Source organism: Pagrus major, chromosome 16, assembly GCF_040436345.1.
Source record: "Pagrus major chromosome 16, Pma_NU_1.0".
NCBI lineage: Eukaryota > Metazoa > Chordata > Actinopteri > Spariformes > Sparidae > Pagrus > Pagrus major.
In genome coordinates this window covers 19,081,645-19,095,269 of record NC_133230.1, presented here as the reverse complement: position 1 = coordinate 19,095,269, position 13,625 = coordinate 19,081,645, and the positions used below count along the sequence as shown (strand labels likewise).

The following is a 13,625-nucleotide window of genomic DNA, read 5'->3' as shown; positions in this document are numbered from 1 at the left end:
TTTTGTCAACCCACCTCTAGTCGAGCAGGTGAGGTGGGATGTGAAGAACATGAACACACACCTGATGTGTCAACGCATGTATGCATTTAGCCAGACAAACATGGCTGACATTTTAGCGTATTTAGGTCACACGGTGTACGGTGAAAACAAGCATGATGACAGATGCAACAGAGATGACAGAACTGACATGGGCAATGTCACAGAGTGTTCAGAGTGTGTGTGTGTGTGTGTTTAAAACTGAAGGTCGGACCTATGAATCTTTGATCCATCTCTTACCAACTTGTCATGCCCCTCCCTACATTCAATATGAGTGAGCAGAGTACCTCTTTGCCCGTCCTTTCTCTCTCACACACATACAGTACATGCACGCACGCATGCACACACACCCTCCTGGTGCATTAATGTTCTTACATCACCTCCTCCAGTGAGCAGAGAAAACAAGAGAGCAAGAGACTTGAATAGATGGAGAGATGGGTTTTTGGGGGGATGGGGTTCTTGTCGCCGTTGGGTGTGGGTGTGTGTGTGTGTGTGTGTTGTGAGGCGGATGGGGAAGAGACGTGTGTCATTAAAAGAGGAGTGTTGAGGAGACCAGGATTCAAACGCTATGAAGTTAAAGTATATGCAACGTGCTGTATAGAGTATGTAGTGTAGGGATCAGAATCCAGAGTTATTTGGGGGAAATGTTGCACCATCACAGCAAAGTTTCACCAGTTTCCTAAGATAAACAACTTAACACATACTATGCATAATAAAACAAAACATTCACAGACATTATTCAACCTAGAACTACCAAATTTAGAATTATCATTGCACCAGTTAGAGGCCCATATGTGAAGTGAATGGTAAATGGCTGGTTTACATCCGATAAAGTGGATACCATGTACATGCTCTAACACAGAGAGAGGGGTTTTTTTGCAGTTAGGGCTTGAACATGCCCCACACTGGTGTGTCTCTCCATGGATGGCTGGGTCTCAGACACATTAACACTGTCTGGCGTTGACTTACACCCATGAGACCTCCCCCCCACCACAACGCACACGCAGGCACACGTCTGGGCATCATCCTTCTGCTCTAATACACCCCGTGCCCCTCGGGACGGGTCTTATTTGAGGGCGACTTTTGGGTTTTGTGTGTAAGTGCATGTTGCTACCTTGTGTAGGATCGTGGCTCTCCCAGAAGCGTCTGAGCAGCTCCTCGACGCTGAGGTCTTTGGGGGAGAAGACCACCCTCACCACCTCAGTGTGACCCGTCAGACCTGAAGGAGAATCACAAGGTTGCAATCATTCAAATCAAGTTGAGTGACATTTTCGTTCACGACTCCGCATCCTCTTCATCCTGCTCTTTCCCCTTAAATCCCGAAATTTCTTGGACACAAATGAATAAAACCAAAATAACGATGTCTGCATGTCTTGTCTGCCTGTTGAAAATAGCAAAAGGGAGATTATGAATAGCATCCTTGTACGTGTCATTGAGTGCATGTGCCATGGGGAGAAGACTCTCAGGTTGAATCCGCACAGAGCTTTGTTATTGCTTATGGCACAATGGGAGAGAAAGAGAGAGTGGCAGAGAGAGAAAGCCAGATAGAGAGATAGAGTGAGAGAGAAGGCACAATAAAGGTTGGAGCTTATGGTGAAAGTTGCCAAAAGCACACAGACTCTCTCTCCTGTCTGCAGCTGCCAGGACCCCAAAGCTTCAACAAGCTGCCTGCAGGCATTCTCAAACGGGGGGATACTTTAGGTCTAACATGCAAGTATATGCGCACACACAGACAGACAGCTTCACAGCAGAAAAGGTATACACACAACACACATACCTCAAAGCTAACATATACCGTTGCTAAATGTAAATGTAGAGGTGTTAACTCAGGATCGTATCAATAGTAGCCGTTCTCTTATCTTTTTCACGCATTAAACAGACACATGCACAGGTGTACACACAGTCAGTATATACACACATATAAACACACACACCACATACATGCCCACACAGAAAGATGCATCAAGTGCTTCACAGACAATAGGAGAAGGGCTGCCAAATACATACATCTGGCCTGAGACCCAACGGATCATCTCATGCCAAATGAAGACTTCACCTGTTTAAACAGATGTTACCTAAATCAACAATGTGCACACTCTCAGTGGATACTAGCAGTCTGTTATGAGCATCTGACAATGAATGGCCAATTTCGCTTTATAATAAAATAGCAAAATATAATAAGAATATATTATACTTAATCAGTGTATGTCTACCTTTTACATGCTGCCACAAATTGGCTCAAAGAATGTGAAAGGAAGGGGGCCCATGCAAGAGTAAAGAAAATAATCAATTTGTTGTAGAAAGTCTGTGATGTCAGCCATGAAAGCAATGCATGGATATGTGGCACGTGTGCTGTGGAGGTGTTGAATGTGCAAAAGCATTAGAGGAGGCTGCAGGGTGGACATCAGCTGTGGCAAGGGAGAGGCAGGAGGAAGCACGTGGGCCAGCTTATATAGCCAAAGGCCCAGGTGAGCTTGATCAGCTGTCAACCCTTCACTATCAGCCTTTGAGACAGTGGGAAGGGCTTCACACTACACACACTCTCACGACATGCATGCACGCATGGAGTTGGGTTATAGGTTAGCAGTCATGGTTAGCAGTCATGAAAGTCAACAAAAATAGGAGAAAGCAGAAAAACAAAACTAACTGTCAAGACCTGTTAAAAAATAAAATAAAAAAGGTAAATATACACCGTGACTTTCCACGCTGAAGGGGGTGAAAGGCTGAGAAGTGATGCAGACCAGCACCACTAGAGCTGCTACAGATTCAATGTTTTGTTCAAGGACACTTCAGCAGGGTGAAAAAAATCACCTCCAAAATCATCATGCCATCCTGTTGCCCTTTTTTGCTTAATTGTTCTCGGCTGCTGGATATAGTTAAACTTGACTTTATGAAGAGAACGTCCTTACCAGATAAACAACAGCACTGGTTGCTTGTTCAAACATTTTAAAATGACCCATTAGCCCTTTACCATACACATGTTCAGGCTTGGCTTGTCATAGCGCACCAGCCCAGAGTGGCAGGGATTAGGATCTTCAATACAAGAGGGCTACAGTCCCCCCTTGAAGGAGTGACTTTAAGTGCTGACATGCTTGTTTTGAATTGACAACGTTTTAAAGCAGCAGCCTCCTTTGAGCTGTTTACTATTTCTCTGTGCAACAGTTGTTGGTATCATCATGGATTTTCAGGCTGCTGTTGTGATTTTGCTTGGCATCTACCACTTATTGCTTGAGAAATGGCAATGGAATGAGGAAATGGATCTAGAAGGGGAAGAGGAAGCAACCATTCATTCCTAATGACAAAGCTCATTTGACGTCATCGCAACTCACTCTGAAGCGGAGGGGCATGATTATATACTCCAGAGATGGTCCATCTCGGGCATGACTAGGCACAACTAGGGTTGTAACAGCAAACAGGAGTCACGGTCTGTTTGCGGTTACAGTTTGGTACAACAGGAGAAAAGCAACAAGACAAAATGCATAGGGCTAGGTTTCTTTTCATTAACTGTCACAGTGTGTTCCACCTTAGAGTCCTCGAGCTCCGGTGTCTCAGTGTCATTTTTCTTTTGGTTGTGTAATGGAGCTTTTAGGTGCACTACCACCACTTAACAGATTGGAGTCTGGGTCAGAATGGTTTGACATTCGCCTGTAGACGTATGCTCTTGCCACAGTGTGACAGTCAGACGTATTTTTCCTAAAACTGCATGCACCGAACCGGGACATCTGTACCATGACAGTAAAGGACAAATGCATGTACCGTTACACCCCTTAGGGGCAAAACTAATCCACGCAACAAGATTTGACTTGACGAGGTCAAAAATACCAATGGAAGCGCCCTGTATGTTAATGTTTTTCTTGCAAGCTTCTCTTATGGTTGTGAGAGTAATGCTCTTAGTAGGAAAAACAGAAGCAGCATGGTATTGTTGTACTGCCTTAAAATGTCTCAGGGAGGATGTCAGCGGATGGTTTACCTAACCTTAACATCTAGTTTTAGTTGCCTAAACTTCGGCAGAGCAGAAAACATTGATATGAATCCTTGACACTGACAAGCCCAGCAATCAATTTTGTCAATTAGGTGTGAGGAGTGTTGGATTTAACCCTTGTGCAACTCTGTCATGCAAACATACTGCAACATGGAATAGTGCAGAATTGTAATTAGTCAAGCTAAAATATGCTGATTGGTAATAACATCCCCTTCTATCCATCTCTCAGCTGTCTATATCGTCTGTCTTCCTAAGACAAATCTGATTGCATCTCAACATCCTATTTCTGTCTGTCATACCTTCCACCATCCACCTATCTGCCTGTCCTTCCATCCTTCCCTGGCTCTGCTGACAGTTCCATCAGCCCCTTCTTTCTGTCCGTCTGTCTTGTCTGTCCAGCTGTCTGTCCTGCCCTGGCTGTGTTGACAGCTCCTCGGTCTCATGCCGTCGCAGTGTTCTGCTCCGTCATGGCCACTGGAGCGACGCCTGCACTCTCTCAGCCGATGGACAGGCAACCGTTCTTTCACACACTGTTTTTTCCTCAAATTCTCTCTCCCCTCAAAAGTTTATTTTACCCGTTTTCCTAACTTGTGGCAGCTCTCAATCTCTCTTTTTCTGTCATCTGTCTCCATCTCCACCCCCCTTCCTAGCTGACCATCTTGCTGCTGGGAAGCTGACAGAGAGAGAGAGAGAGACTGGGAGAGGCAGAAAGATAGGAAACATACAATCCCTTGAAGGGCTGCGCTCAGAAAGTCTGCCAGCCAAGCCCAAAGCATCTTTCCCCTCCTCTTCATGTCCCCCATGCTGCGCCTGCACCTAGACTCCATGCCTGCCTGCAATGATGTGCCCTCGTAAATGTAGAAGCCCCAAACTAGTAGCTCACGACTCCTAAAACACAAGAGAAGCAAGCAGAACAAGACAGAGCTAGACATTTTAATTATGCATCGACGCCCTACATGAATCTATTTGATTCTCACGAAGAGGAAAACAGAAAGAAACAATTTCAGACGTAGAGAGGTAGCCAAACATTTTTAAGGGCTTTGATTGCAAATACACAAAATTAAAGGTTGATTCTCTGGCATCATGTTCGCCAAATCATAGTCTCAGGGAAAGAAGCCCATCTATGGCGCTTTATACACAGTAACCTATGTTGGCAAAAACGCCGCAGTACAGCACAGTACAGAGCCCAATCCTTACAAGTAGGTCATGGGGGGGTGGGGACGGGGGGTACAGCCCATCTGGAGCAGTGCATTCTGAGTAGTTGACTGCAGATGAAGGGAAGGCGGCAAGAGGATGAGAGCGCTGTACTTAAAACACCCTTTCCGACTCCATATCTTTTTATTTTTCCTTTGCATTTTTTTTGGTCTCTTGAACCCTGAATGATCTCATGGAGAAATGTTCCACCAACCCACCACACCTCCTGACAGGGAGGGAGCACGATCAGGTATCCTATATCAAAGTGTAGAGGGCATACATATGTAAAAAAGTGCAAATGAACGCATGAGGTGCAGAGTGTATTACCTGAGCAGACCTCTTGGTAATTCGGGTTTGGTGTGAAGCCGCCGGTATAGCCCACCTGTGTGGAGAAGACCCCTGGAAGCTGCCAAAACTTTTTCTCAGCTCCCCAGAAACAGCCCATACCTGAACCAAAGACAGCATGCAAACACACATGAACACAGAAAGAAGGGTTGCATGATAATGTCGGCACATCATCGGTATCGGCTATTAGGCTTTAAAAAGTCTCTACATCAGCCCAAATGAACATATCTTCCAATACAACAGGCAGATAAGATTTAATTATGCATGACTCGAACCGTTGTCTGAGTAGTTTTCTTATTTTGCCAAGTGAATGTGTACATTTTGAAAAGGCATAATAATATTTTGATTCCACGACAGGAGAGACTTTATAATCTCATCAATTAGGTGATAAAAATGAGTGAATATACTGGTATTAGCATCCTCAACAGGCCAAAATGAGGTGGAAAATATCAGCATATAGGATATTTACAAAAAACCAATATCATGCATTCCTAACACATCGTATTTGTGCTTCTGTATTACCATATTATCCACTGAGAGGCCACTATTTCACCAAAATGTGTCAATAACCACAGATTGGTAACCAAGGATTCCATATTGGGTTGAGTCTGATTACAGAAATGTGTGATTGTGCAGTCTCACCAAACATGATGGTCTCCATGCCTTCTGGAAAAGGCTCCACAGTGGGATTCCCATTGACTGCATGCTTGTCTGTGAAGGGAAACAGTGTGAAATCAGATCATAACACTGTTTCAACAGTACAAATTACAGTATGCGAGTAAAGAGGCCCATTAGCGAACTCAACTAGGCCTCATAGGTCTGCACTTCGTTACAGGCTGACCCAGGCCAGCGGATCAGAGGCAGAGGCTTCTGTGCTGGAAGACATTTAAGAGATTACACGGCTTTGACCGCCATTCTATCCCCGCTGTCCTCTCCTCAATACCCACAATTAAACACAATCACGCAGTTATTTTCTGATCTCTCGCTTACTCTACTGTATCTTTTGAAATTGGAGTGTATTAAGTGCAAGGCTTGGCACCATTGGGTGTCCACGAAGCAAACCAATGACGGCTCTTCAGGGGCACGCTCTCATTTAACCTAAAGAGCAGGGAAGGGCCTTGCGAGTAGACCCGATGCTGCCCTAATCTTCTGCTATGTTAAAAATACCTCATAAGTAAAACAAACTGGAGTGCTGAGGGGGGTAGGGGGTGGGGTGGCACTCTACTGCCAACTGTGCTGCGTGGAATTAGAGCGCTAAAAAGGAAGTGTGTGTGTGTGTATGTGTAGCCCACAGATGTGTGAGGAGGATTAGGGTTTAAGAAGACTGAGGTGACTTAGCGTGCAAATCTCCACTAAGCAAGGCTGGTTTGTACTGCAACCACTAATATTAGTCGACAGATAAACAGGCCACAGGGTACACTAAGAGCTTAGGCACATACCAATAATGGATGCTTGCTCAAAGTTCAATGTGTGATTGCTCTCTGACCGCTCGGGATGTGATGTGTGACATTGACCTGAATACAAAGAATCTCTAATCTGATAGAGACATAATAGTTCATTTCCTTGATAGGAGTGGGATGATCTCTTACTGTCACAAAGGGCCAAAGACCAGTTAGTTAATTTCAGACTGTACAGCCAGAAGCAATGACAAGAAACAACACCATGCCTGGACTTGAAAGATTAACAAGTAGTTTTTGAAGAATATAAGATGCAAAAGAGGCACCACAGCACTTGAGCTGATACCACCTGTCTTGGCATGTCAGCTTAAGGGCACTTTTTGATATCAGACAAACTTGTTTGGTTTTTCTGTGCAGTAACAGATTGCAGTAGCATGAAGGACTCCTGAAATGTCATGTCACAGAGGCCTGACTGCCTTCAGGCAGTCCCTTCCTGCCCTCCTATTGCGCGACAGTTCTGTCTTTTAGCAGCAGGTTGTTTGGCACTGCCAGGTCATGTTCACGGGCACAGTCAGCTGCAATCAAAGTATATCTTTGTCAGTGACTCTATCAGCTAAATATTCTCAGTCCGTGGGGGTGACTTAAGGTGGTGGGAGGACAGGAAAAATCTTCATCCTCCTCCTGGGAATTTGTTTCGTCTCCATCCCCTGCTCCCTCTCACCATCCTGTCCTGCTTTTCTGGCCACAAAGATAAAAAGTACTGAAGTTGCCAAATGACAGCGAGAGGAAAAGAGAGTGAGAGGGAGACAAGTGTGCGATAGAGGAGGAGGAGTGGGAGGAGGAGAGTTCAGCCTGCCAAAACAATAAAAGGAGTAAATAGCCAGTGAGAAGCAACAGATGAGGGTAGCAGAAAGGCAGTGAAGGATTCTTTTGGCTTTCAGACCACCATGCCTTTGGGCGCTATATAAAAAGACCAAGCACTTCATCCAAGAGAGAACACAGGGAAAACAAACAAGCAAACAAATAAACAAACAAAAAAAGAGAGGTAGAAACGAAGACAGCCAAGAACACGCCGACACAGCTCTGTCCAGAGAAGCCAAAATCGGAGCCAAGCCTCCCCGCCCTCTCGTCTCTCTCAGCTGCTCTCCATCTTCACTTCACACTCTCTTCCTCACACCACCTTCCCAGCATCCCTCACTCTCCTCTTACAAACACGTGCACACACGCCTGCACGCAATCAGCCGCACAATCACTCGCACACCAACCTCTGCTGCGGGTATTTCTCCCATGGAGCGAGCTGGCAGAGGTCCAGGTGGTGCCAGGCTGGCTCCTTTCACTGTGCCTAGCCCAGCATTCCCCCCTGCCAGCCCCAGCGCCCACACCCCATTCTGCCAGAATTACCCCACCTTAACACACACAGGCACAGAGAAAGAACTGGCTGAATACCCTCACTACGCTGCCTCACTACGCCAGCAAAAGAAAGAACAGAGGACGACAAAAAACAAGCAGGGAGGGTGACTGACTGAGCTTACAAAAGAAGAAAAACAGGCTGAATATGGGGGAAGGATTCATGAAAAGGATTTTTTTCCCAACTTGAATGAGATATGGGCGTAATTTCTTTTGTGCGCCTTTGTTTTTGAGGATATCTGAAAAAGCGCAGTGCAGGCTATACCGTACAACGGGACTAAAGCGGAATACTTTGGTCACCTTTTGTTGCTTTTAGCTTGGTGGCTGTAGGCGGCTGGACAAGAACCAAAACATCGGACCCGGCGCCCCGCCACTTTTGCTGGTATCATGGTTACTATCATTCAAGGGCAGGACGATCTATCTGTTGCTTAGTGGATAATAACGTCCAGTTTGACTTGTTTCGGCGGGTATTTAGTCTTTGTTACCCTTGGATTCAACCCATGGTCCCTTGTTTCTCACCCGTTAAACTGGAGTCCAAGCGCTGCTGCCCCCTCATGCAGAGAAACGGGAGAGGTACTATCCCTGGATGCCAAAAGTGGGAACGGAAAGGTCGATTTCCAGGCTGCTCTGTTTATTTCCTTCCAAAAATCCATTCTCTCTCTTTCTCTCTCTCTCTCTCTTCCTCTTCCCTCCCTCTCGCAATTCCTCTTTCTAGCTTCACACAGGTTGGCAGAGAGTCAGGCACGAGTCGTCGGAGGAGGGTGATGCTTTATACCGATGCCAACTACCCTCTGCTGTATGGGAGGATGGGTAGGGGGCGAAAAAGAGTGGGGCAAAGAAGGGGAGGGGAGGGGAGAGGAGGAAAAGAGGCAAGACTGGGGGGAGGTCGTTGATTTTTAAAAACAGTACGAGGTAAGTAAAAGAAATGATGATACTGTGGCCTCAAACGGACCAACCCAACTTGCTGTTGTGACACATGCATTTAAAGCTGCCTCTGTTCAGAGTGGGAAAACTGTCTAGACTCTGAAGAGTGCGCAACTTTGAAGCCATCCACGCATTCCATACATACTGTATCCTAGCAACGGAAACAGTTGCTAGGGAGAAGACTACCTACTATGGCTCCATTATGTCCTCCCAACAAGATGGAGGCACATCCTGTTGGGGCCTGGTCAAATATCTTTAGGCAAACACCAGTCTGAAAGGAGAGGACGGTGTCCACCTGGTCAGCAAAAATTAATAAATGCATGTTTTTAACTACATCGTAAAATCTACCTTTACACGTTTTCTATGCAGATATACAACAGCAAATCTATCTATTTTCTAGTCACAGAGAGGCAGTCAATCCCAGCATGCATTGGGCAAGATGCATGATACACTGTTCAGGGTCTCCGATACACATAACTGACAGGAGCATCTGAAGGAAACCTACACAGACATGAGGAAACATGCAAAGTTCACATTTCAGGTGAACAGACAGAAAGTTCTTGTGCTCAGGCAACAGCCCTAATCAGTAAGCCACAGTGCTGCCTTTGAGCAAAATCCATCATTTATTTATCTGTTTGTATACTTAATTTGCATGCTTTCCCATTCACTTACATATTTTTCTTTCCCTTGGAGCTGATTGCTAAAGCCAAAACAGCAAGGGCATCTGGCTACAGCAGAGATGGGAAAACAAGCGAGAAATAATGCCAGAAATATATCTTCGCCATGAACCTGCTTTAAAGAGTTATAGTGAAGCATGTAACAGAGATTGATTTTGGTCAGCTGACCTCCCCCATCCTGTTTGGGAAGAAATATTGGCAGTCTATCCAGCACTGACTCAAAATAATAGCTACTGTGCCCCTACCATGTAGCAATCTGCCACTGGATCATTCTCGCCAAGGTCACAGAGTACATTATACAGACTGGAGAGAGGGAGGGAACACAGGACGTCTGAACAAGGAGCTTCTTTAAAGAGGCTGGAAGGGTAGAGGCAACTTCAAAATTAGTGATCTTCATTGGAGAGAGGGGACAAATGTGTGCACTCACACACACACAAGGCTGGGACTGCACAGGGCATATGTGGAGACAGTCCTTGCAAACCCTAAATCACTCATGCTTGCTGGCCCACACCGACAAACACAGAAGCGTGCTATTGCAACACACACACACACACACACACACACTAGAACAACCCCGTCTCCACCTAAGCTGCCCCCCACGGTGAAAGGGGAGGAACAGATTTCTGCCATGCGGTGTCTCCGAGCTGCTTCGACAGACGGAGCAGGAACTTACGACGGGGCGGAGCCTTCATGCGCATAATGCCCAGATGGGCCCCTGGACGCTGCGGCACCACTTCCTCCTATGCACTCACATCCAGCTCCCACAATGCACTTTGTGGACATCTCAGTCTGAGTAGGTGAAGACAGAAACCGGGTTCAAATCGCATCGTTTCGCCTTTGTCGCACACTCCAACGAGCCCTCCTGTCCCAAAAGAGTATGATGAAAAGTTGAATGAAAGGATGAAATGGGCTGAGATGAGATGTAGAGGTTGGACTCCTCTTCCACATTGTAAGAAAGGATGAAATCATAAACAGTAAAAACTGTTTGGTTTCCTTGAGTTCTAGTATGTCTCTGACAGTGTGAGAACTTGATCCATGCAGATTTGTCTTATCTTGATTTCATCAACAACTATTTGTAACACAAGACTATCCAAAAACCACACAAAACACCAAACAGGTTAAATAGCACTGCAGCAAATGCACCCAGGGCATACTTGCTTTAAAAGGCCTCGTATGAGATTACGTTCCCATGGCCATAACTCAAAGAGAAAATCACTCTGAAACTGTATGAAATCGTGAATTGCAAAAAAGTGTATGCAATACGTAGTCCAAAGTCTGGTAATACTTTCAACTTTTTTCATATTTAACAAACAGCAGAATAAAGAATATGTTAAGTGCAACCCCGAGTAAGGCCGAGAGTCAGTGAGTCAGTGTAGCTCTACCAGCATTTGTTGCTTAGGGTGACTTTTTCACACAAAGGGTTAGAAAACATCTCAAATGGGAAACATTATGCACTGTGCACGTACAATTGGTTTATTAACTTTCAAAAATGAGTATTCTCTGGTTTATTTTACTTTTCTAAAAGCCACATGTTTGACACACCCTGTGCTCTGCATTTCAACATGAAATCGTGTCTTTGTTGTTTTATCTCTCAGCCCCTGACATTTCCAACAGCCAGGTAGCGTAACCGACATGTTAATACTGATCTCAGGACTGAGCTTCTGAGCAGGGTTGCCAGGTCTGCGGTTTGTCAGCGGAATTGGGCTACTTTTGAAGTGTTGCTTGATGTTGAATTTTCTGTCCACGGGTTAGGAAGACCTATTTTTCACAGAAAGAAACGACACGTCTTGTCCACAAATGCAAGCAAAGAAACACACGGACACACATTCTCGTTTCCTCTATAACTGTTTAGGGAAAACTGGGCCGATAGCATTACTGTTGTACTTTAAAAGCAGTTGGAAAGGGCTGCATATTTTGAGTTCCAGTACCGGGCTGGTTTTGTCGCACGGACCTGGCAACCCTGCGGGAGCTGTGTAAGCATTGTTGTCGGGCGAGAGCCTCGATTTCCTGTTTTTTGACCCTGAAATTTCTTCAAATCCAGTTTTGCCTTTTCTGTCATACGTCTTTTCTGCAGAATGGGATCACATAAAAGTTAAACCTTGCAGATTAGCCCATGACATCATGCTGAATCTGTTAGGGCCTAACTTCAGCTGACAGACGTTTAAAATAAAGTGCGTCATCAAAGCCAGCTTCTGGCTAGTCAGGTGTATCAGCTTATCTTCAAATATTCCTCTCCTAAAGTCTTTTAAGTCGATGATTTAACACAAGTAGCAGCTAAATATTGACATACACCAGTTTTTATTACATTAAAGTTGTTCCTTTAATAACCTGTAAGCTTCTCTGGCAATACTTTCTACATGGACCGTTATAGGGTAACTCGAGTGCGTCAATGGCGCGTAACACGAGCACGTAATGGTCACCTGTGACAGCTCGCGCATGCCGCCTTCACCGTGGCGGATACAACTTTGTGTCGCCGTGTGTTGTTTTACCTGCCACGACCATTTTCTCCTCTCTTCCTTTCAGAGCGCGGTCTCTGCTGGGCAGCTGAGTCTTATCGTCTGCCATTGAGTCGGCGGCAGCGAGCGACACGGAAACTAGAAGGAGCCAAACGGTGTGTGCTTGTGTTTGGGAGAACAACCGCGAACACGACACCGTCTTCCGGGATGCCTCCATAGTGGCGCCCGTACGGCAGAGAGGGAGGGGTGGAGGGATGGGAAGGGGAGGGGAGGAGTGGAGACACGGCGGCGAAAACGCCATCAATATGAATATTCATCGGGCGTGGGCAACGTCGTGCACTGCATATTAACTAATCAAGGGGTTAATATGACTTTGGCACAAAAGCCTACAGTGCACCGTGTGCGGGAACGAAATTAAATTTAAATAAATATCCACGCCGTTCCGCATGCAAATGAGCTCCCGCCAATTATCAGCTCTCATTCCGTGGGAGGTGCTCCTGGTAGGACGAGGCTGGAGGATGGATGTATGGATGAGTAGCTTTTCTCTTTGTGGTTCATTTTGCATGCGTGTCCTGGGTTTCATCCCGATGACTAACAACTTCAAGGGCCCACTGGTAATAGTCCACAAAAGAGTATCAATCCATGCACGTGTTGTGCATTTTGCACATTGCAGCATCAGTATCTGCTGCGACCTTGCACAATCCAGGTCAAACTGTTTGCACTGCTGGATACATCTAGACAGTGTTCACCAACTTTAAAATCAGTCACACTGTATTTATATTTATACTCACACTCTATATTTTTATTATGTCTTTTAAGTATTTTTAGCATTGTTTGTTGTTTTGCGCCTACAGACTACAGCAAATTCCTTGTATGTGTAAACTCACTTGGCAATAAAAGCAATTCTGATTTTGATTCTACAGACGAAGCATCTGTGAAGAAAACTAGCCGTCACTCACCGCTATACCATATGATGTTTCTTTAGGGGCACCGCTACGATTCCTTCAGAAAGAGAGATGTCCATTTAAAAGTCACCATCCCATAAGTCAGGGCTGCTCAATTACAGATTCATTGAAAACCAAGAAATGGAGGTAAGCCTGCAGACAGACCTTTTTTAGCAGCTTTTGGTAATGACATTTTTGTCACAGATACAAATGAATATAATAGTAAAAAAAAAAAAATGATACATCTAAGTGTGGTGCCTGAA

At 45.3% G+C, this 13,625-nt stretch overlaps 1 protein-coding gene across 1 annotated transcript in view; it reads right to left on the bottom strand.

The window, feature by feature from the left end:
• Positions 1 to 12,604, bottom strand: part of msrab (methionine sulfoxide reductase Ab) — a 33,428-nt gene extending 20,824 nt beyond the window's left edge. The window contains exons 1-4 of the mRNA XM_073484018.1: positions 12,452 to 12,604; positions 6,200 to 6,268; positions 5,540 to 5,659; positions 1,151 to 1,255 (exon numbers count right to left, since the gene is read on the bottom strand). Of these exons, the coding sequence (XP_073340119.1) occupies positions 1,151 to 1,255; positions 5,540 to 5,659; positions 6,200 to 6,268; positions 12,452 to 12,527 (370 nt within the window). The 5' untranslated portion in view covers positions 12,528 to 12,604. The remainder of the gene's footprint in view (positions 1 to 1,150; positions 1,256 to 5,539; positions 5,660 to 6,199; positions 6,269 to 12,451) is intronic.
• Between the last annotated feature and the right edge of the window lie 1,021 nt (positions 12,605 to 13,625).